Genomic DNA, 24,171 nt, shown 5'->3' with positions numbered 1-24,171 from the left:
CCGATGCGTGTCACCCTGCTATAAATGATCATTAGGAACATCAGTGCGTTTATTCAAGTTTCTAGTATTATTTGTTACTTACACAATCATACAAAGTTAGAAAAGTACTGATTAATAGAATTTTATATACATAACGCTTTGATTCGTTTTAACTGCCATCGATGGTTCTCAACGTAGGCGGCAGGTTTAAAATGTTCCATCGAGTTGCCCTAACTTGTTGGAATTTTCAGTATTAAATGATAGTTATATCTATCGAAGTTTGTTAATGACTAAGAAAATGCTATCAACATAAATCTACATGGACATATTTGATTGCACCAGTGGTCAATTCCCTCTCATTGTGGAGCACATCATATTCCCTGTTTAAAGTATCCTAGCACAAAATGGCCAGTGGTGGCTTAATTGTTAGGGAAGCACACTTGTAATTTAAAGATTGCAGATTTGAATCCCCACCCAGCAAGGTACCATTGAGATACCCTGAGCAAGGTACCACCCCCCAAACCCTGCTCCCTGGGCGCTGAATTAGCTGCCCCCTGCTATGTCACCAGGTCACATATGGGTTAAATGCAGAGGACACATTTCGTTGTTGTGCACTGTGGTGTGTCAACAATGATAACAAAATTGTAAAGCAAAAATACTACTGATTTTATGTTTTCCTATCCGGACACATTTCATCAATTGTGACATTTCCTAATTTGGCTGGCTTGGTATAAATTTATTTAAATGAGAACTCAACATCATAAAGCTGGGCTAAAAACCCATGCATAATTAGTAGGAATTTATAGCTTGAAAAGAGCTGGAAATGAGAGTGAAGTTGAATTTCTGTTGTGTGCATGTGCAGTATCTCCACAGGTAGGATGGAATGATAGACAAACCTTAACTGTTTGTTCATTATGCTGTGAGCTGATCTGCTGAAACAGCACTTTATTCTATATCAGGGAGGCTTTTTGTTCTGTAGTACAAGAGGCAAAGTTCACTCTACGTAATGTAAGCTATACAGGAGCATACTTAGAAATCCTGGGCCCCAAAACCCAATTTTGTGTATTTTATGGATTCAAGGCCTATTGCCAAGTGCTGCCCCTCTCTCTGAATCTGCTGGGGTATCTGTGCCTCTCTGACACCTCCAATGCTATATTACCATATTAACATGGTAGCATTCCAGTCTCAGGAAAGGACTCTGGTTTTTTGTAAATAGTTCTTGTTATGATCACTGTGCTTGAGGGTCTCCCTAGGGGGTAGAACAAGGAATGAAATGATTGAATTGATTAGGGAAATTGAGGACTGTGAACCTGGTGGCTGGCACCTCCAATGACGTATATTTAGTATGGAAGATTACTTAGATTTTGTTTCTACCAACCAGTTGACTATATACTCTGTGACTGTGACTGTTTATGCTTAGCTGGTTGGTAGAAACAAAATTCTTGGTCTGACCAACACTGACTGTTAGTGAGAAGGGTACGTACAGTTAACAGGGGTCCCCTCTCAATACACTCTGCACAGCAATCAATAGTGTTTCCATAGTGCACAATATTATATAATTTGCTGCCTATAGAAGTGTTGCAGCTGTCATTCTAGCTATGCTACGATATGGCAGCATATGAAATATTCATATCGTAGGGGAAATTAAAACTGGTATGCTGGATGAACCAGTATACCGCCCTGTGCTAACTGTATCAGAGTATATCGCCCTGGGCTCGACTTTTCCAATTACAGCGGTCAAATTGTTCCACGTGCAGTCACGTGATAGCAGGTCTTATATGTCATTGGGCGCACCTGAGGGCATCATATCGCCGGTTGACTAGTGAGCGCTACAGCATGTATGGTTTAGTGACCGTGTTTATTGTGAGCTGCACTTTGGCTGGACGTTTAAATAATTAAGATTAGTGTTTCTGTCGTGTTCCGTTTTAAATGAGTTTTATTAGTTTGCGTGAATGTTGTAAAGATTGGTCATAATAATGCATATCATTAAGGTGGATTTACTATTTTTTTTTTATTTTTTATAAATTGCTGATCCCGGAGCACTTCTCCGGTCAGTCCCCCTCCGTTCGCAGTGCCCTTCCATCATCAGCATGTCCGCGGTGAGGCTCTTCGGCCTGGGCGCGCTAGCCATGCTCCTCGGCCTGGACTGCTTGGCCAGGCTGCTCCGGCTGGTGCGGGCGAGGCGCGGCGCCCCCCGAGGTCCGCTGAAGGAGGTCCTCTTTTTCCCCGTCGACATCACCTGCGTGGAGCACCTCTTGCGAGCGGGCGAGGCGCTCCCCAAGTAACCATCTCGCATTTCTCCTGTTTAAGTCGATGATGTCTGAGTCCTTCGTAAATGAAAACCACGTGAAATGGATAATAGGTTAGTCGTGAGGTTCGGTGTTGTTCACTGCCCAGCCTCTTCGGTTGGTTATTATCTCTAGCTAGTAAAACACAAGCTGCTCGGTAGCGACAGCCTGCGCAGTCAGAGAGGAACCCCGGCAATCTAGCTTCTCATTAACTACCCGTTTGTTCACACGGTAATGGTGTTCGTGGCTGGATAAACCGTCTCGTTGCTATGGACTGCATACTTAAACAGAGGATATGCATTTAACATACGGACTCTTATGATATTATAGCAATAACTGAAACGTGGTTGAGTGATAAGGATGGACAAGAATATAATATGGATGGTTACACATTGTTCCGTAAAGACCGTATAGGTAAGAAGGGAGGTGGTGTTGCAGTATATGTAAAGGAAATCTTGCAGGCAAGGGAGCTTACTGATATAAGTAAAAGTACGGAAGCTCTTTGGGTAAAATTAGATGCTACAAACTCAAATAGCCTAATTGTCGGTGTTTGTTACAGAGCACCCAATGTAGCTGCTGAGGAAAGCAGATTGTTATACAGTGATATTAGGATTATGAGCAATAAAAATGATGTGGTAGTTATGGGTGATTTTAATCTACCGGGGATACAGTGGGACATTGTTGCTGGCTCTTCTGAAAATGAACTTGAGATGGTGGAATTAGTACAGGATTGTTTTTTTTACTCAGTTTGTTAACACCCCTACCAGGGGAGATGCCATTCTTGATCTTGTTTTGTCTAATAACCAGGACAGGATTGGTAAATTAGATGTTTTAGAACCACTTGACAGTAGCGATCATAACATGGTTAAATTTGAGGTTAAGTTTAGTGCCCGAAGAGCAAAGTCCAAATCAAAAATATATAATGTTAGGAAGGCTAACTTCAATTGTATGAGATTAAAACTAGAAACCGTGAACTGGATGGAGTTAAATAACAAAACTGTTGAAGAGGCATGGGAATTTTTTAAAAGCACATTATTGCAAGTACAAGAGGACTTCATACCTGTTTCTAGCAAGAATAAATCTAGGAAATTGCAACCTAGGTGGTTTAATAGGGACATAAAGTATAAAGTAAGGAGGAAAAGGGCTTTGTTCCAGAGATGGAAAATAACTGATGATGACATAATAAAGCAAGAGTATCTAAATCTACAGGCTGAATTAAAAAATGACATTAGACGAGCTAAAAGGAATGTCGAAAGGAAGATCGCATTGGAGGCTAAGGATGACGTTAAAAGTTTCTTCCAGTATTTTAACTCTAAAAGAGCTCTAAAAGCTGAAATTACTAATCTGCAGGATAGTAAGGGTCTTATAATTGAAAACGACATTGACATAGTAAATGAGTTCAATGATAGTTTTGCACGGGTATTCACTGTCGAGGACACTAGTAACTTACCAGTTCTTATTACTAATTCAACATCGTCTATAACTAATATATATATAACTGAAGCTGATGTTTTGCAAAGCCTAGCTAAGCTCAAAATAAATAAATCACAGGGCCCTGATGGCATCTTACCTATAGTGTTAAAAGAGATGAGGGATATTATTTGCCGACCCTTAACATTACTGTTTCAAAAATCCTTATCTGAAGGTGTGGTACCTTCTGATTGGAAGCATGCCAACATAACGCCCATTTTCAAAAAAGGGGATAGAAGTAATTTGTCAAACTATAGGCCAATCAGTCTAACTTGTATAACTGGTAAAGTTATGGAGGCTATAATCAAAGAGAAAATGGTAGATTACCTGGACTCAAATAACATTTTGAGGGATAGCCAGCATGGATTTAGGAGAGGTAGATCCTGTTTAACAAATCTGTTGGAGTTTTTTGAGGAAGCTACTCAGGAAGTTGATGATAAGAAGGCCTATGATGTCATCTATTTAGATTTCCAAAAGGCTTTTGATGTTGTTCCCCACAAGAGGCTCTCACTTAAACTCAAAGCGACAGGTATTTTAGGAACTGTAGCGACTTGGATTGATAACTGGTTAACGGATAGGAAGCAGCGAGTAGTTATAAGAGGCTCGATGTCACAGTGGGCCTGCGTTCATAGTGGGGTACCGCAGGGTTCAATTTTAGGACCACTTTTGTTCCTAATTTACATAAATGATATAGACACCAATATATACAGTAAACTGGTGAAATTTGCAGATGACACCAAGGTGGGTGGTGTAGCAGATACTGAACTAGCGGCTCAGCAGCTACAGCGGGATCTTAATTTAATTAGTGACTGGGCTGACACCTGGCAGATGAAATTTAACATAGACAAATGTAAGGTACTCCATGTAGGGAGCAGAAATATAAAGTACAGGTATTTTATGGGACCTACTGAAATAAAGGTAGCTGATTATGAGAAAGACCTTGGTGTGTATGTTGATGCTTCCATGTCTCATTCTCGCCAGTGTGGGGAAGCAATAAAAAAGGCCAATAGGATGTTGGGGTACATCTCCAGGTGTGTGGAGTTTAAGTCAAGGGAGGTAATGCTAAGATTATACAATTCCTTGGTGAGACCTCACCTAGAATATTGTGTACAGGTTTGGTCACCATATCTTAAAAAGGACATAGCGGCCTTAGAAAAGGTGCAGCGTAGGGCCACAAGAATGATTCCTGGTCTTAGAGGAATGTCATACGAGGAAAGGTTATTTGAGCTAAATCTGTTCAGCCTCAAGCAAAGGAGACTGAGGGGGGACATGATCCAGGTCTATAAGATTCTAACAGGTTTGGATGCTGTTCAACCGAATAGTTACTTCAGCATTAGTTCAAATACAAGAACTCGTGGCCATAGGTGGAAATTAGCGGGAGAACATTTCAAACTGGATTTAAGGAAGCACTTCTTTACACAGCGTGTAGTCAGAGTATGGAATAGTCTTCCTGATAACGTAGTGCAAGCTGAATCCTTGGGTTCCTTTAAATCAGAGCTAGATAAGATTTTAACAACTCTGAGCTATTAGTTAAGTTCTCCCCAAGCGAGCTCGATGGGCCGAATGGCCTCCTCTCGTTTGTATAGTTCTTATGTTCTTATGTTCTTATGTTCTTAACATAAACATAAAATTGCATCATTTAACATGCGTTGGATAGTAAAGCCAGTTAGTAATTTGCTGAAGTTTTGGAATTTAGTAAAGTAATTACAGTAAAGTAAATTGCAACAAGGAACAATACACACGTATAACACTTAGAACAAGTAAAAGTTGTCCGGCTAGAATCTCCCTCCCGCTGCATGTGCGGAGTTTGCGCGGTCTGTGTGTCACGTGACCTACCCACAGCAGCCCGCAGATGTCCAGTTAGGCATCTCTGAATGGTTCAGTGTGTGTCTGCATACCCTGCCTTGTGTCCTGTACAGCCCGGGGTGGACGCCAGGCCGACCCTGACTAGGATGCAAGATGGATAGATGGAAAAACGTTACACCTCTTATTTAATCTGCTCAATGGCCAATGCTTTGAGGTTAAACAGACTTTTTTAATACCTCTGATTTGTCTATAAATCAGTAGGAAGGTTCACTGACTCGCTAATGTACCACATTTATTTATTAATTTGGTGTCTCCTGGCTGGATGGATTTATATGCAAAGGGCTCAATTGTATTTGTGATGACATGGAAACTGAACACGCCAGAATAAATTACCACCCCCACTCCCCCCGCCCAGGTGTGCACTACTGATGTTTTCTCACACTCCACCTCACAGCTCCTGCCCTTGCCCCCTCCCCCACGGCCAGGAGACCTCCTTCACTCGCCTGCTGAGGCACCTTCTCTCTGCCAGCACCTCCTTGGACCTGTGCATCTTTGCCTTCTCCAACCAGTCGCTGAGTCGCGCCGTGCTGCTGCTGCAGGCCAGGGGGGTGGTGGTGCGCGTCGTCACCGATACGAGCTACATGGCCATCAGCGGCTCCCAGATCAGCACCCTCCGCAGGGCAGGTATGCCACCTCTGAACGGCGGTCTGCTTTAATGGGGCAGTGTTTTCCATAATGGCTCAAGCTTGGGCCTACGGCTATTGGACCTGTGACCTAATGAGGCTCTTCTGCACGAGGGGTGGTTGTTCATTCTCTTGGGGGGGCTTTTCCACTGCATCAGGTACCGTACTTTTGCTACTTCAGAAAAGTACCACGTACGGAACTTGAAGGTGTTTGTTTTCCCGTGGGGTACCACCGCTGAATGGCATCCCAGCAGAAGCCGGGGAATTTTGAACTGTTGGCTGTAGTATATAGTATTGGTTATAATAAATAGCTATAGTATTTAATATTAATACCAATATTGCATGTTATGCACATGCAATTCTCATGTTGCAAGGACCACGATAGGGGTGGGCAGTGTTGGCTTAATGGTTAGGGAAGCGCACTTGTAATTGAAAGATTTCAGGTTCGAATCCCCGACCAGCAAGGTACCGCCCCCAAGCACTGCTCCCCGGGCGCTGAATTAGCTGCCCCCTGCTATGTCACGATGTCACATGTGGGTTAAATGCAGGGGACACATTTTGTTGTTGTGTGCTGTGGTGTGTCAACAATGACCATCACCAAAAAAAAGCTCTTTTAAGAGCAGGCTTATCTTCATACTGTACAGACATTATAGTGCAGGGGGTTTAAGTTTCACTGATGCATTTTAACTTCTCATAGGCACATAACTTAATTACTGTTACTTTTAATGATTATCTAGTACAGTGTTTCTCAAACCATTCCGCAGGGTCTCCCAGGATCTGGTCTGAGAAACACTGATCTAGAATATGTTTAAAAAAACAAAAATCAGTGTAAGGTTTACAGCGCTGCTTTGGCAATAGCTGTGAACGTGCTTTCTGATCTTGTTCAACCCTGCGGTTTAAGGCAGCCAGATGGGTTTGTTAGAGAATTATTTTGAACCCTCTTTTGCTTTAAAATATCCCAGTATTTATTACAACAGAATCACATTGCGATATTAATTTTTCCCCCCCATTATCGTGCATCTGTAGTATATTATAGCAAATACTTATTATTTCTTGCCAAGCCGTCCAGATCATTCAATGCTTCTTCTGACCAGATTGCAATTATATTTTGAGTCTCATTTGTCCACACATCCTAACTCATTATTACTACTTTTTGTTTTTACTTTATCTGTGTTTTCTGAGTTTGTAACTTTGTTGTATTTCAAAGGCAGGCTGTTTGCATAACCAATTGACAATGAACATATATGAACATAAGTCCCACCCCAAAGTACTGAAGTACCAAAAAAGTAGCCCAGGTGGTTTGGTCCTTTTGGTACCGGTACTTGACCGGAAGTCAGTGGAATAGGGAAGTACTGAAAGCACCACACCAAAGGTACGGTTCCTGATGCGGTGGATAAGCGTCCTTGGTTGTTGAGGATGACGGGATGAGTCTGGCAACCAAACATACTATGACGAGCTTTTTAAGCAGTGGTCACCTTTGCAGGACAAAGCTATCTGTCCTAAGCCCCCCCTCCCCCAACCACCAGCCCTCTGAAGGAACCTGGTGGACAGAGTGAGCCCTAGACATCTGTGAATATGGTTTGCTATGCCTAAAATCCTTATCTGGATTATATAATTATGAATCACCTCTCGGAAATATAGGCAGCTGATTCTTTTTAAAGGGCCTGTTTCCATGCATATCTGGGGGCAAATTAAGAAGTTAGTTGTCTCTCGTCCAACGGTGCTCCAGCCTCCATGCCCCTCCCCTACCTACTGGGTGAGGGGGGGGAGGGGGGGGGCACCTTAACAGACAGGAGCAGCTTGTCTGCTTGCATTTTTAACTGTGCTAAATTAATTTTATGATGTCTAAAAGCCCTGATTAAATAAATAAGAAGGCTGACGCTCAGGCTCCCTCAGATCAGTGGGGATGTTAAAAATAGCAGGAGTGCCCCAAGGGGCAGGCATGAGCGGAAGCTGAGTCGCTCTCCCTGTCTGCGGCTCCAGCTTAATCAAAGCTCAGCTCCTGGCACTAATGGGTGGAGCACGAGCATGCCAAGTGGGCGTTTCTCCTGTCTGGGGAGCCGACAGCGGAGAAGGGGATGCTGGGTAAGGGAGGCGCATGGAGGCTGGAGCGCCGTTGGACGAGAGACAACAAACTCCTTCATTTGTCCCCAGATATGCATGGAAACAGGCCCTTTAAAAAGGATCAACTGCCTATATTTCTCAGAGGTGGTTTGATATCTGTGAAGTGTGGAGTAGCACTGTGTTCGTTTTGAACGTCCGTTTCTAAACCATGCATCAGTTCTCAGTACCAGTAACATGAACAACAATGTCTTGTTGCTGAAAGTATTCAGCTGAAACGGTGTCCCTGTTAGGCCTGCACAATGTGGTCTGTTTATATCAAGATCACATGTTCCGCACATGCAGTTGTCACAAAGCCAGGACCACGATAGTCCGCTGGGTCAGACCAGGCCTGGGTGGTATCTAACTTTTCATAGTTATACCATCCAGACATACCACGGTGGACAGCAACACTATTGTGGTATTTTGAAAACTTGACAGTAAAATTTGCAGAGCAGAGATCGAGTTTTGCTAAAACATCTTTATTCTGTCATAGGAAACTGAACTTGGCAAGCTTTGCAATTTTAGTGATTGTTCCAATTCATAATTACCAAGTATAAATTAAAAAACAATTAGTGTAAAGTTCTTATGCTTTTGCATGCGCTCTCTGAGCCAATCATAATCGTTCTCGTCCTTGCTGTCAGATTCTTTCATAGACAGTTTCACGCCTTTGTGAAAAGAAAGTAACAAAAATGAGTGAGGAGAAGAAAGGCGAACAAGACATGGTCACTAAAAGACAATATGGAAATATTTTGAATTCCATAGATGATATTGAGCAAAAGCAAGTGATTTGTTTTTATGGCTTTGTGTTGGCACAACAGGCAACAAGACCAGCAATTTATTTGACGCTCTTTTGATAGATAAGTTCCGTTTACCTATACAGTTATACGTCACTTAACGTCCTTCCAAGTAACATCTCTCCGCATATACATCAGATTCCATAAGGTTAAAATCCTGATTGGCTAATGGGGCACAGCAGACGTAACTGGTCATAATCCACCACATTTAGCTAGTGTAAACAAAGCAACTGCACTAACAGCCGTATGATCGTACAGTTCACATCCAACCTAATACCCTTAATACTTTATAGTTATAATGAATATGTTGTACATGTATGTATTTACTGCAGTTTGATCATTATTTTAATGTGTGCTGTCTCTTATATAATGTGTCTTGGCTATTTAGGCAGCACAGGTACAGTATCGGTGTAATACATAGTGTGATGTTTACAGAGCAAGCAAGTCTCCTAACATCCTGTTGTACAGAATGTACCCTGGGCACTAAGCGATGCGTAACTGTAGTTTATTTTGGCTTTTCACCTCAGTTTTTGCTTTATAAATATCTGTGTTTATTGCGAAAATTTACATTGATTTTTTTTCTATCACGCAGCTTTAGCTCCTACAGCATAAATTTTTGCTTATATATATATATATACTTTCTGTGTGTAAACTTCCTCATGTTCTCCCTGCTGCATTTGATAAATGCGACTTTTTGCCTCTGCCGGTCCCATCATCAGTCGCAGTTCCTTCAGCTCCACCCACCCACCTCTCTTACGCCTCCCTTCCGCTAGGAGTCAACGTGAGGCACGACATGGGGGCGGTGTACATGCACCACAAGTTTGCGGTGGTGGACGGCCGGCTGCTGATCACCGGCTCCCTCAACTGGACCACGACGGCCATCCAGTGCAACAAGGAGAACATGCTGGTAACGGAGGAGCCTGATCTGGTGCAGCCCTTCATCAGGGAGTTCCAGCGGCTGTGGGACTCCAATGACCCCGCCCGGCATTGCCCCCATGGCTAAACCTGTTTACGTACTTACTCACTGCCTCGCATTACACGTCATGTTTATAAAACATGCAAGCTATAATATGTTGTTTTATTTTTGTTGCTATTACTTATTATTATTCTCATCCATTTGCTTCAGCTCCAAATTCTCTATTCAAAGCCTTTGTTCCCTGTGTGCCTTTTTAAAATTGTTTATTTGGAAGAATAAAGTGATTATGGGTGAGCAGAAATGGGCTTTTGCTTGAATGCATGTGCCAGATGGATGCAGAGTGTATTGATTCCCCCCCCCCCCCCTCCCCCCAATCAGAACCGGAGGAAACCAGTGAGAGGGAGGAACGATGCGGATACGGGGGGATGCATTAGAGATTGGTGCATAGCGTTTGGGGGGGGGTTGCTGTAAAGGCGAAGTAATCCTGGTTTCTACTGCAGTCTGCCTGGCCTCCCTTTCAGTGCCCGGAGCAGAACTTCCATCAGGCGGAGCATGATTTATGGAGGAGTCGACATGGTGGAGAGCAGGTCTTGGAGATTACGCGACATCTGTGGATCTGGAGTCTGTCGTTCCTCCCTGACAGGCGGCCCTGGGGACTGAGGATGGCCTGCTGTTATCAGAGGCAGAATCAGAGCCCGGAAGAATACCCTCAGACGCGTGATGGGTGTGAGGTCGCCACCTGCTACAGTGTCATCCAATCGTGCTCACGTTGTCACTTTCCTAAACTTCTGATTGGTCGGTATGAGGGTTTTGGCTGATAACCTCGGATATGTTTTGCTCCTGATCTTCAGAGTTTTCTCTGCACTCCTGTATCAGTTCTGTATTGATGAGGTGGGGTCAAACTCCCCTTAGCACAACATTTTCCATGTGTTTTTTTTTTTTATAATTATTTTTTAAAGAAATAGTGTAGTCTGTCTCTTTCATTCCCTCCCATGTCTGATAACCCAGCTCCCCTAATACTACTGAGTGCCTGTTGGCTGCTCAGTGGATCATTGTTTTTGTATGTATAGCAAAACCCATTTCTGGAAACATCAAAATACAATTATGTGTAGCATCATGAACCCCACTTCCCAAGATTGCAAATAAGGGCCGTTTCTGTAACGTATATAGCTGTGCCAATCTCAAAAGTGTGGGGGGGGGGCAGTGGTCTTAGACTTGACTAATGGAAAAGATGGTTTAATGTAGGGTATTTCTCATATATATATATATATATATATATGAAGAATAAAGTGATTATGGGTGAGCAAAAACTAGCTTTATATATATATATATAAAAAAAAACCGTACGGTTTCCTTTCCGCCATTGTTTTAAAAACAAATGCTGCATTGTTTTCAAGCTGATTGGGGGGATGGGGTTATGCATAGCGAAGAAGGCAGGACCTGGTTGATGCTGAACTCTTATTGACCCGTCTGTGCTGCGGGCATCAACATTACATAGCCTATTGGTGCTGAGGCGACCGTCACCCGGAACTCAGGTGGAATCTGACCTCCTGGTTAAATCTAACATTGAGGAAATGTACCTTAATATCCTTGTCGTGTTTTCTTGAACACGTCCAATGTGAAACAGCGCATGTGGAGACCTGTGTCTCATGTATACAGCTGTATACGTAAGTTAAATTTCTATAAAAATCATGGTTATACAAGTTACGTTGTATTAAAATATCTACTTTTATTTGACATCATCAGTGGATCAAAATAGTTCTTTAGACTCCACGTAGGAAAAGATCTCTTGTAATATAGGCCTACACAATTTATGAATTACATTATTTGTGTGTGCGTGTGTGTCTGTTTCAAAGTCTGTGTAATATTGTTCATTAAAAAAATAAATACGTTTTTGCAACAAAGTAGGGTTTTTTAAAAACGTAACGGCAGGTCTGTGATTACTGTAAGTGCGTTATAAATAAAATATTAACCTATTTGTATCAGAGCGATAAATCACTTTCGGTGCTTGTTTCAATGGTACGCCAATATCACGCTGTAATTCCTGCAACCTGTAATATAATTGTGCACTATTGATCAAAATCACATACTAGGCAGTAAATTGAGGTGTTTATTGAAACGTTTAACATGTGTATAAACCGTGCAGGAGTATTTACCATATGATAAGATCAGCGCCGTAGGTTTATTTGAATATGCAATTTCTTTTATTTACCATTAGATTTTTTTCGCGGTGGGACGCTGTGTCTCTGCACTATATCCAAGAAACACACTTCCGTAAGTGACCATCGCAGACGGAGGAGCTCCGCTTGAGATCCGGGAGAGGAGCTATCAGCGGAGAAGAGGCCGGCAGGGCGAGGGTGGTAGCGGTAAAGAGGCGATCTGTGAACCTTGGAGCTCCGCTAGCAATCCACCATTAAAAAGGGCTCCAGCAACAAACGGTTTGTTCATTTTATTTCCTTGTTGTGTGTCACTTTGCGTTTAGTTTGCTTTACTCTCCTATATGCGCCTGTGAACGCGGATGCAGAGACGGGCAGCGTCCATATGGTAGATCTGGATTCTTACTTGTGGAGTTCGCTTATTATAAATATGACTAGCAGTTTATAGTTAGTATTTTTGAGTAGTTAAATTTAGTGTTTTGGCGCGATTTTTGTAGTTTGTTGGTGTGTTTTATAATTGTGGATCTTAGTTGAGCTGCTGTTTTTTGAACGAAGGGGTAACTGGGGTTTGATTTCTGCTGTCAACCACCAACGAATGGCTAAAACAAGTGCCCTATGGTTCATTGCGCTTCATAACTTAAAAGCACTACGCCATCGGTTTCCTCTTACACGAAACCTTTTCAATCCCCTCTAAATATTGTGGATTAAGTGTGTATCACAGATTAATTGTTATTTATGTTTTTTATTGTTTTGTTTTGTGTATAACATATAGATATATAGTCTATGCTCACAAATGGACTAATGTAGTTAACCGTCCATTTCCATGCCCGCTTTTCTTTTCGTAATATTTACTATTACCGCAGGATTGTAGTGTTGCTGACTGTAGTGTTTCTGCTGTGCTTGTGTGTTTTATTGTTAATGTCTCACAGAGACGGAACAGATGCATCTAGGCCGTGCATAATATCTAGCCCATGTATATGGATGCATACATGGCAGGGAGTCCACTAATGGAGATGTAAAAGAGACCATCCATGCTACTTTTTAACTACTTTTTCAAGTGTCGGTAATGTCGGTAAATTCAAGAGTCAGTATATCCAGTTTTGTGCATGAACTGTAAAATGGACATCGGGGCCAGTCACGGTTTTCACGGTATACTGTACGTGTCTGTTCAGGCAAAAAGCCGTAATGTACAGCTGATGTGTCACGGTGAGACAGACCCGGCTATTAATTCCAGCGTGTCGTTTAGTGAGGTGTGTCACATCCTGCTCTCAGGAATGAATTGTGTCCCGTACGGGCTGCGGCGCCCCTTTTATAAACAAAGCAGCTCCAGCCTCCCTCTCGGACCTTTTTCATTCATTGTTTTAAGTTGTACCTTTGTGACAGAAGTTGGGCAATGTTCCCCAGAATAGCACTATAATTCATTTCACCCGAGGTAACAGTTAATGGAACATAACGGTGCCAGTCTCAGCGTTTTAGCTTGACATCACCTGCCATTCAGAATCGACATCATTTTAATTTCCATCCCTTATTATCCGGATAGAAAAGAAGTAGCAGCTTACGTTTAGGTTTTAATAGGTCTTAGGCCCGGGCTCATTTTGATGTAGCGTACAGATCACATCTGTACTGCTAATAATGTTTTGATAACCTGTAATAAATTGTGCCAATAGCAAAATAAAGTTTTCTGTATGAGTGCTTGTGGAGCTAAACTGCTGTCTTTGCCATTAGATTTTGATTCTCTTATAAGATGGCATTTCTATAATAATCCTGTATAGACAATGTGAAGTGAAAGTGAGCGGGTGTCATTGTTGACACATTGCACGCAATAATGACATGTGCGCTCTGCATTTAACCCAAATGCGACAGAGCAGTCGAGACGTAATAAAAAGGACGGTTTTACGTTAATGATAGTAAATGACATGGAGGTGAAATAAAGAGCCCATTTTGCTCTGCTGAAACCAGCGCCGTGGTAATTCTGGTTATCAGTAGCACCGCAAAATTAATAAGATGTCGTGCAAATCCTGGTATCCACATGTGATTTTGCTGCGTGAGAAACACAACCCAGCTTATCCCATCTCCGGTCTCATAGTAAAGCTGCTTAAGACTCCTCCGTCGTGTCACAGGGATAATTTCGTTCCAAAATCCTCTTGTGAATAATCCACCAAAGCATAGACCTATCGATTGGATTATCGAAGAGAAGACCACAGCCATACAGTAAGTATGTACAATGCTACGGCCCACCTCGTGATTCACACTCCTTAACGACACGCAGGTCCCTGCTTTCAGTTGTCATGTACCTGTTTCAGTGGACATCTGCCAACAGTTTGTTTGCTCTCTGTTGATTTGATTCTAGATGGGGTTGAATTGAAATTTTTGAATTAATTTCAATTTGACTGAACCCAAACCTGATTCAACATGGTACACATCCTCTTCATTCATGGCTCACACACTTTACTCATGGAAAAAGGGCAGTGAGCAGGTTCGGCAAAGCTACTCGCTGTCCCCGAATGCTGCCTTTGACGTGAGGCATTAAATTCACACCTATGTCTCACATCTTCTCTAACTGGTCATATTTACACGTTCACCCAAAAACACTTCTGTCTATGCCAGTGAAATGATTAATGTCGGAAATGACAGCATGAGCAATCAGAAAAACACTTGTCTGATATTTATCAAGCATTGAAAAGGGAGTTCTCACTAAAAACACTAATTGATTCATGCAGCCTTTGTTTGCTATGTAATGCAAGCTGTCTTTTGTTTTTTTTTCTTCTTAAATTTATCATAGTTCTGCTGCTGCCAATGATCTCTGCTGAGTGGGTATTGGTGGCTATCTAATGGATCCATGTGCATTTTTGTTGGGCTGGTTTCCATGGAGACTGTCTTCATCATTTTAGTGGCTTGGGGCTGTGTGGGGTGAGGCCTGGGATGGGTTGGGGGGTGTGTGACTCCGTCACTCTCTGTGTCCCTTTTATTCCAAGCATTTTGTTCAACGTCCTGGGAGAAAATATTGTGTGGTAAGCTTCTGGAGGGTTTATGTGAGCTTCAGCGAAGCTAGGATGAAAATATTTTAAGAAATAATATGTGTGTTCTACGTTAAAACTGTTTCCTTTGTTTTTCATGTCTGTCCAAAGCATTTTGGTTGGTAAACTTCTGTCTACACCAGTGGTTCTTAACCCAGTCCTCGGCGAACCCCAGACGGTCCACGTTTTTGCTTCCTCTCAGCTCCCAGCGCACCTGTAGCAGGCATTCGGTGATCCTGATTGGCTGGGAGCTGGGAAGGAGCAAAAACGTGGACCGTCTGGGGTTCGCCGAGGACTGGGTTAAGAACCACTGGTCTATACTGTTTGGTCACCAAGCCGTGATCAATGGCGCTTTCTCCTCACTAGATGGCGACAGTGAACGACTCGCACCAGCAGCAGTCGTGGAAGGACGCGGCGGACCAGAACTTCGACTACATGTTCAAGCTGCTGATCATCGGGAACAGCAGCGTGGGCAAGACCAGCTTCCTGTTCCGCTATGCCGACAACTCCTTCACCTCGGCCTTCGTCAGCACTGTGGGCATCGACTTCAAGGTCAAGACAGTGTACCGCAATGAGAAGCGGGTCAAGCTGCAGATCTGGGTGAGTTTGGCGGGCGCTCAGTGATCTTCAGAGAGCTGGAGGGAAGGTAGGAACTGGGGCAGTGATGCCCTGTTTCGAAGGTGGTACCATCTCAGCTAAGCTGCCCTTTGGGCCTGTGTGTCAGGGGACGGCAGGGCTAGTGAGTGCGCTTACTGGAGAAGCTTTGCTGTGTTAACTAAACACTGGAAACACAGGAAAGCTATAAGCAAACTACTGACATCATGGGGTGTGTGAGAGAAGCCACGTTGGTGGCTTAACGGCTTGACTCTGCTGTAAGACATTTGGAAAGGCCTTTAGAAGAGAAACAGGCACAAAACGAAGAACACGATGGAGAAATAAGCAGTCAACAAACAATCTTGCAAAGAGGTAAACTGTTAAGTGTACCCCAGATGACATCCTGACACTTAAAATTAACCCAAATATTGTTAAATTAAAGATTCACAAGGCAGTGTTACAAGTTTAATGATGGTAAGCCTCTTCAAAATGAGGCATTTTTTGTTGATTGTTAGTAAAGTTCTGGTAGTACTTAAAGGAAACAGCGGTGGGAGGTAACCCCAAATGACCAGGGGTTTATCACACGGCCTCCAAATGGTGCTTTAATCTTCAGCCTGTCCACTTAGTGATAATTGAAGTCCCTCCACATTTGAACATGGAGGGTGGGGAGGGATCAGAAGCTCTAAGGCAGTGTTTCGCAAGCTAGTCCTCGGGGACCCCCACGTTTTTGCTGGAGAGCTGGGGGGTAGCAAAAACGTGGACTGTCTGGGAGGGAGCAAAAACGTGGACTGTCTGGCAGAGAGCTGGGAGGGAACAAAAACGTGGACTGTCTGGGAGGGAGCAAAAACGTGGACTGTCTGGCAGAGAGCTGGGAGGGAGCAAAAACGTGAACTGTCTGGGAGGGAGCAAAAACGTGGACTGTCTGGCAGGGAGCTGGGAGGGAGCAAAAACGTGGACTGTCTGGGAGGGAGCAAAAACGTGGACTGCCTGGGAGGGAGCAAAAACGTGGACTGTCTGGGAGGGAGCAAAAACGTGGACTGTCTGGGAGTCCCCGAGGACCCGGTTGGGAAACACGGCTCTAAGGACTGCCTAGTGCTGATGGATGAGTCATGCAGGAGCTGGTGATTCTAGACAGGCTGGATGCTGTGCTGCTGTTCCCACACGAGTGTGTTGGTGTACTTACAGGGTGTGGGACAGTCAGGCCCTCCTCAAGGGCTTTTCCACCGGACCTTACCTGAGCAGTTAATGATCAACTGGGAGAAGAAAGGCGGTGCTGGTTTGTTTGAGCTATGACTCACTAAGGACTCTCACAATCCCCACACACCATATACTATTTATCCATTTGTATTTTGCACATATTTATTGACTCTTTTATACACATTATTACATATCATGTTTTGTCTTGTGTTTATATTTGTGCCACTTGAGGAGCTACTAACTGAAGGAAAAGTAAATTAATAATCATGGTGACACAGTGGTTAGCGCTGCAGCCTCTCCACCTTGGCTCTATGTGAATTTGCATGTTCTCCCCATGTCACCATGGGCTTCCTTCTGGGTTCACTGGTTTCCCCCCCACAATCCAAAAACATAAGATGAATGAGAGTAGCCAAAATTGCCCCTAGGTGTGAGTGCACCCTGAGATGGGTTTGGTGCCCCGTCTCAAATATACATCGCTGCAGCTGGGAACCAAGAGTTGAGTAGGAGGGGTTTATAACAAGGGTTCGGGTTAGGAGTTAGGGTATCAGATTGTAACAGTTATAGAACCCTGCCCACATTGCCCCTCCCATTCGACATTGCCCCTCCCACTCGACATTGCCTCTCCTAATCGACATGGCCCCTCTCACTCGACATTCGGTTCATTGCTGTAGCAATGTGCCTCTCCCCCATCCTGGGTTGTTCCCTGCCTTGTGCCCATAGCTTCTGAGTTATTCTCCGGACCCCCGTGACCCTGCATAGGACAAACTGGAATAGAAAATGAAAGGATGTATTGTATATTTTTTTGGTAAAAGTACATTTGTCTGTGAACAGAAGTTCCAGCATGAAGTCTGTTTTTTGGCTGTAGTCTGACTGAGGGATTATTCAACTTGGGTCTTGCCGGATGTAGTGGTTTCGTCCCTTTGATGGTCCTGAGGTCCCTATAACGGGTCTCATTAGCAGTACATTCTGCAAGCTTTGTGCGGTAAGCATTTTGCAGGGTGGGCAGCTGATGAATACCGACTCCCGAAACGTTGGGAGGATCATTGTGAGCAGCGTGCTGCATTTGGTTCCTCTCTCATTTGCTTTACTTATTTGCTTTACTTATTTGCTGAGCTCACCTGCAACCGGTACCATCTTTTCAGTGGCTTTCTAACCCCCATAGTGGGGGGGGGGGGCTGTGCTTCTCTGTCAGATGGGCTTGCAGCTCATGGAGACGGGGGTCCTGTCACGTCTGTGTGCGTCAGCGATGTAGCTAAGGGACACCACTGACGCACTCACCGGGATGTGGCAGCCAGATTTGGCTCCGGCCCCCGGTGCCGTCACCCCCACGATAACATCCAACGTCTCTGTTTATGCCGGAAAGCGGTTTGGGCCCACAAGGTTCAATGATGGTCGTCAGGTCTGACCAACGAACAAACGGCATACGGGGGTTTTACCGAAGTGTTATGTGAATTTAAGTCCTGCAGCAACCAAACAATCAAACGCTACTCAGATAGTGTCAGCTGATGAACATTAATTTCAAAATAACCCGTTTCCAGCTGACTCTTGCAAATCTGCTTCATTGATGATAGTAGAAAGAAGCTCATCAAGCCCAAGTTGCAGCTGTGTTTTGTTTGGTATTGGAAAGAATCGAAACAAGGCTTTTTGCCTTTTTCATTGTGTTTCTGTCCCACGGATGTATGTAGCCCATGTATCTTAAGATATTTATTAATCTGGGTGATTACACAGGGTGACCCCTGATTGGATTAGTATTGAAGTGCAAGTAGGGGCTGCTTTAATGTGGAAAATCCAGTTTACTGCCACAGAGCTGATTTAATGGTGCCACAGTAGGTCAGGCTGCTAGAACATGAGATTACAAGTAATCTAGCCCTTACACACACGCACACACACACACACACACACACGCACACACACATGCACACACACACAACTATAAAAAGGCAGCTGCATAAATGACCCGTTGTTACCGGGGCAACCTCCAAATGATGTCAGTCTTCTATGCTAATTGTGCACTTATACGCAGTTACCAGGTAACGAATGAGGATGGGCCGGTTGCCATGCAGTTGGGCTGCGCTCACCATTAGTTGCAGTATGAATTTAATCTTGTTTATGGCCTTTTTGGAGAGAATTTTACTGGCATCAGCGCCACTTGTAAGTCTGGCACAGAACTGTCACAGTTCCCTGTGGTTGCTTGAGTTATGAGTTTGTAGTTTGGGCTTCGATGTAGAGGTGGGTTGTGGAGCAGGCAGACATACAAGGAATGTTCCTCTGCATGTCCCTCAAGGCCGAGCTCTTTGTCCCCTTTTGTGGCAGGACACAGCAGGACAGGAGCGATACCGGACCATCACCACAGCCTATTACAGAGGAGCTATGGGCTTCCTGCTCATGTATGACATCACCAACCAAGACTCCTTCAGCGCTGTGCAGGACTGGTGAGTGAAGGGATGGGATGGTCAGGACCGGCCCCAAAGGTATAAGCCAAGCGATCGGCCGCTTAGGGCCCAGCCGCCACCAGGGGGCCCCCCACGTGTCACAGCCTGTCAGGATGGAAAAGTAGACGAGAAATGGCAGCTAGTCTTGGTGGCCATGAAAGCACATCGTATTGGATCCCAACCCAGATCGATCTAATTGCGTTGCACATTCCTTAGGACCCTCACTCAGGGGCCTTTGGAGTCGCCCTAATCCCACGCAGAGAAACGGTGCCCCGCTGAAATGCTTCTGCCATCCATTAAGAGACAGATGAATAACAATTCCCTCTGATTACTGTAACGCTGAACAGAAAAAGTGCTCTTTCCCTTGGAGACTCTGCAGATCCAGGGCATCCTCTAATGGTGCCACGCCCTCTGATGATAAATATTACCCGAAAACTGGGTTAAAATCATCTCCTCTTTCTTTAGTCTTTACCCCCTTTTCCTGTTGTTATAACTTTTGTTTCCTCCCTTTTTTGACCCCCCGCCCACTCCTGCCCCCCCGCCCACTCCTGCCCCCCTTGCTGACTCACCTGTGTCACCCCCCTTCCCATGCCCGGCTGCCCCACCCCTGTCTCCCAGGGCAACCCAGATAAAGACGTACTCATGGGACAACGCCCAGGTGATCCTGGTGGGAAACAAGTGTGACCTGGAGGACGACAGGTTGGTCCCCACGGAGGACGGCCGGCGGCTGGCGGACGAGTTAGGTGAGCACCCCCATCACCCGCCACCCCCGGCAGGACACCTGTCGCCCCCTACAGAGTTACTGCTGAAATGCACCAAACCTGTGACATCATTTTGCCCTTTAGATTCTGTCAGTTTGAATTCATTGTTCCTCATTTACAGAACATATGAGAATGGGACGGGGACAGGAGAATGTGACACTAAATGACTAAAGCCTGATTTTCAGCAGGGAGGGTACAAAGAAACACTCACACAATCATTCATGCGCAGACACTCACTCTCTCACTCACTCTCACACTCACTCACTCTGTCTCACGTTCTCACCACAGGGGCTGGTGGATGTGTTGTCCCCCTAATGTCACATAAGTGTCAAGCTGTATTAGCTGTGAGATCTCTTCTCATTGCTGTTAGGATCTACTGTGTGTTTCAAAGCATCGCCTTGAAACGATGGGCAGTGGTGGCTTGATGGTTAGGGAAGTGCACTTGTAATTGAAAGATTGCAGGTTTGAATCCCCGACCAGCAAGTCACCACTGAGGTTCCCTGAGCAAGGTACCGCCCCCAAGCACTGCTCCCCGGGTACTGAATTAGCTGCCCCCTGCTATGTCATGACGTCACATACGGGTTAAATGCAGAGGACACATTTTGTTGTTGTGCACTGTGGTGTATGAACAATGACCACTGATCACTAAATTCTAGTTAATGACCCCCCCCCACCCCAGCTGTCCTGAGAGCTCCAAAGTGATACACACTGTCATTTAACCTCATTTTAAAGTGCTGCCTTTCAATTTAGCTGTCAGGCAAACCACAGAGGGCCCTGGACCCAGGTGCACACTGTCAGGTAGCCTTGACCGTCAGTCACCGTGCGGCTCGGCCTGTAACCCCTTAGCACTGGTGCCCCGCTTACGGAGATCTGAGGCACCTTCATATAACCACACCCACTGAATCCGTTTGTCCTCTTTTTGGTCTCTCTTGCTTGAGTCCTTCTTTACTCCTGCTTGCACCATACCGTACTCTCCTTAATAGTCTCATCTCTTGTCTCCCCCCCCCCTCCCCGCCCCGGGGTTGCGAATGCGCCACTGCAGGTTTCCAGTTTTTTGAGGCCAGTGCCAAAGACAACATCAATGTAAAGCAGGTGTTCGAACGACTGGTGGACATCATCTGTGAGAAGATGAACGAGAGCATGGACGGCGAACCCAGCCCCATCGCCAATCACCGTGGCCCCGGCCTGCCAAGCGCCCCCCCCGAAAACCAAGGAGGGTGCTCCTGCTAACCCGCCTGCCCCCAATGCCACCCTGCCCCCCCTTCCTTTCCCACTGGCCCAGATGACCCTCCACACCCATGTGCAATCTCCTGAGACAGCCAACTCTTTCCTGCCTGCCCCTGCTCCACCTCAGCCAGCGCTCAGCTGCTCCCTCTAGTGGCCAGACATCCTCAGTGCGCCGCTTTCATGGTCACTGCACCTCCAGCATCATTGTCTGAAGTTTCTTAAAGATTACCTTAACTGGAATAGCTCCCCTTGAAATCAACCCCTGCCCCCTCCCACCCAGTCTCTAACCATGTTTGATCAGTCATGGGGGAATGACATCACCAGCGCTGAATCATCACGTTCCTGGATCCATTCTCCTTCAGTGCCATCATCCTGGTTCAATGTCCTGTTTCTCCATGTTGCTACTTCACATTAAAGACTCTTAAGTGGAAAAATACCCACTTATTCTGCTACTGTTATTCACCACAGTTTTTCCCATATAAGGAAACTTTTAAAATAGCTTTCAGTTTTACTTTAATGGTGTTCCCACCTAAACTGCCCCTCCACACCCAGGAAAACACATAAGCAAAGTCAGCTCTACTAGGCAACCTTATACAACCATTTATATAATACATAATGAATGCTGAGTGTTCAGTTGGTTAGGAAAAACACATTTGGTATTTGAATGAGTTACAGCATATATCTGTTAAAGGACTGCCTTCCCGTCTTAAGATCTCTCGTCTCTCTGAAAACTCTTTCATCCATGGCACTGGTGAGCAGCTGGAAGATGCTGCATGAATCTTGATAGTTTCCTGTGTGGATACTGCAGTGTCGGGAGGCAGCGGAAGATCAGTCTGTAGTTGTGGGTCCCTGGCTGCTGTAAAACAGTGAAATATGGCTACAAAACATTTTCATGATAAATCATTCTTAGGCGAGGTGGCCTTAGATGGAATTTTAATTCTAGAAGGTTGTATATCCGAGGGTGGTGTGTTGATGGTGGGTATACTATATGCAATAGATTTTACAAGTATTTTTCACACCAGGACTCCGTGCTGGTTAAAGAGTTGGAGACTGGATGGATGGATAGATGGAGGTATATTGTTTATAAAAGGTCTTCACTAGGAACACAACTCTGTCAGATTGCGGATTCCGGTTATCTCGCGGATGGCAGGTGAATCGATCGTAAATAACATTCTTACAGCCTGTACTGAACCGAGAATTTTGCTGATTTGTTTAGCGAGGGATGAAGAGGAAGATCCGCCTCACTGTCTAATCGTCCTCTCTCTCTGTGCCCGTCTCCCACGCACTGCTGCCCTGTGGAGAGCTCACCTCCCTCACTGTGCTCTGGTAGCGTGTCGCAGTGTGGCACTCTGCTGCCGGCTGATAAACTCCCCAAAATATTCCATTTGCCAGGGAGCATCGGTTGGCTTTATCGACCCTGACAGTGTTTTGGTGGGTCCCTCTCTTCTCTAGGTGAAGGACATTGTTTTTTTTTGCCCCCCAAGTGCCACCATAGTTGCCTAGCAGACCCATGGGATGTTATATATGACAGTGGCACTTAAGAAACTCTGTGCCACCAATCGCATTGACAGTAGTGAGACTCGAGAAAGAAGAACCGGCATCACTGTTAAGCCGAACACACCAAATGTGTCCTATGTGTCTATATGTCTGTGCGCTCTCTGCTGTGACCTTTCTTGCATCACACCTGTAAATGTCACAGTTACAGGCTCTGCCTGCTACACCTTGGCGGAAATTCCAGTTGAAATCAACTGTCCAATGGCATGAATCTGCATAATTGCTCAGTGTATCAACAGTAGATTACCAGTAGTACACAGAGTTTTTCTACAATAAACCAATAGACTATTTAAGTTACCCAAAAGACCAAGAATTTTACTGGAATTTCCTCTATAGGATAGATACATTAACTGCTGTAGGGTGGCAGTACTGCATGTTGGTACAAATGAAAATGTTACAAATATGAAGGCAGACCTTATCAATACAGCCCAGAAATTTATGTCAAATGTAGTTCCTTGGATAAAGACCACTTAGAGTTTCCTGACACATCTGTCCATTTTATTGCTTTAATTTTTTCATTTTTTTTTTTAATGGAAATATCCCAAAGATAACATCAATAAAGAGTTCTTGACAGATGCGTTGCCCCAAATGAAGACCTTGTAGGATTCGAGTAAGAAGTTATTATTATTATTATTATTGGTGGGTTATACAGGTTTTGCTATTCTAAACATTTGGATACTATATTCTGTTGTGCAACCGAAAGATCATGCTTGAGTTTTGAACAGGCACCTGTTTGGTCATCCCCATAACCGCTGCATGTCCTGCTGTCCTCCAGCCCCTGTGTGTGCTGCTGCTGTCACTGTAAAAGAAAATGGGGACTTCTCTCAGAATCCTGTCCTCCGACCTCCTCAGCCCTGTAACGATACAGCCTTCTTGATCACAGGTCCAAACACTGCTCTCAAGAAATCTGCTGTGTACGGAGACATGTGTGTACGGAGGCATGTGTGTTCAGCGGCGGCCCCGTGTGTCCCGGGGCATCAGAGCATGTTTTCCTGTTTCTTTTGTTTGGGAATGCCAAAAATTAAACAGGGGAAAATGACAACAGTGACATTGTTTTTTGTTTGACTGCAAGACGTGCCTGTTTCCTCACCTAGTATGAAAGGAAATAATGTAAAATGACATATATAGACCTATTTCTTTAAGAATAAATGTTGCATTCACCATGAAATATCTGTTGTGCTTTTTTAAAAATCA

The 24,171-nt window shown here is 44.5% G+C and overlaps 2 protein-coding genes across 2 annotated transcripts; both read left to right on the top strand.

Annotated features, from left to right (window-relative positions):
- The first annotated feature begins 1,761 nt into the window (after positions 1-1,761).
- On the top strand, positions 1,762-10,340 carry pld6 (phospholipase D family, member 6). The gene is made up of 3 exons (XM_023791931.2): positions 1,762-2,260; positions 5,998-6,227; positions 9,897-10,340. Exons 1-3 carry the CDS (start codon positions 2,070-2,072, stop codon positions 10,124-10,126), a joined length of 651 nt encoding a protein of 216 aa, XP_023647699.1. The 5' UTR covers positions 1,762-2,069; the 3' UTR covers positions 10,127-10,340.
- A 1,189-nt stretch (positions 10,341-11,529) lies between these two features.
- On the top strand, positions 11,530-24,145 carry rab3da (RAB3D, member RAS oncogene family, a). The gene is made up of 6 exons (XM_023791902.2): positions 11,530-11,706; positions 12,258-12,477; positions 15,579-15,812; positions 19,317-19,435; positions 20,054-20,178; positions 21,239-24,145. Exons 3-6 carry the CDS (start codon positions 15,579-15,581, stop codon positions 21,424-21,426), a joined length of 666 nt encoding a protein of 221 aa, XP_023647670.1. The 5' UTR covers positions 11,530-11,706; positions 12,258-12,477; the 3' UTR covers positions 21,427-24,145.
- Positions 24,146-24,171: the final 26 nt, after the last annotated feature.

Source organism: Paramormyrops kingsleyae, chromosome 5 (genome assembly GCF_048594095.1).
Source record: "Paramormyrops kingsleyae isolate MSU_618 chromosome 5, PKINGS_0.4, whole genome shotgun sequence".
Classification (NCBI taxonomy): Eukaryota; Metazoa; Chordata; class Actinopteri; order Osteoglossiformes; family Mormyridae; genus Paramormyrops; species Paramormyrops kingsleyae.
The sequence above is the reverse complement of the archived record's forward strand: the minus strand, read 5'-3'. Positions and strand labels throughout refer to the sequence as shown.

Coding starts and splice junctions, on each gene's coding strand:
- pld6 (XM_023791931.2), top strand. CDS start 2,070: ATGTCCGCGGTGAGGCTCTTCGGCCTGGGCGCGCTAGCCATGCTCCTC. Junction 2,261..5,997: donor GCGGGCGAGGCGCTCCCCAA/GTAACCATCTCG, acceptor TCCACCTCACAG/CTCCTGCCCTTGCCCCCTCC. Junction 6,228..9,896: donor CAGCACCCTCCGCAGGGCAG/GTATGCCACCTC, acceptor CCCTTCCGCTAG/GAGTCAACGTGAGGCACGAC.
- rab3da (XM_023791902.2), top strand. CDS start 15,579: ATGGCGACAGTGAACGACTCGCACCAGCAGCAGTCGTGGAAGGACGCG. Junction 15,813..19,316: donor GGGTCAAGCTGCAGATCTGG/GTGAGTTTGGCG, acceptor CTTTTGTGGCAG/GACACAGCAGGACAGGAGCG. Junction 20,179..21,238: donor GCGGCTGGCGGACGAGTTAG/GTGAGCACCCCC, acceptor GCGCCACTGCAG/GTTTCCAGTTTTTTGAGGCC.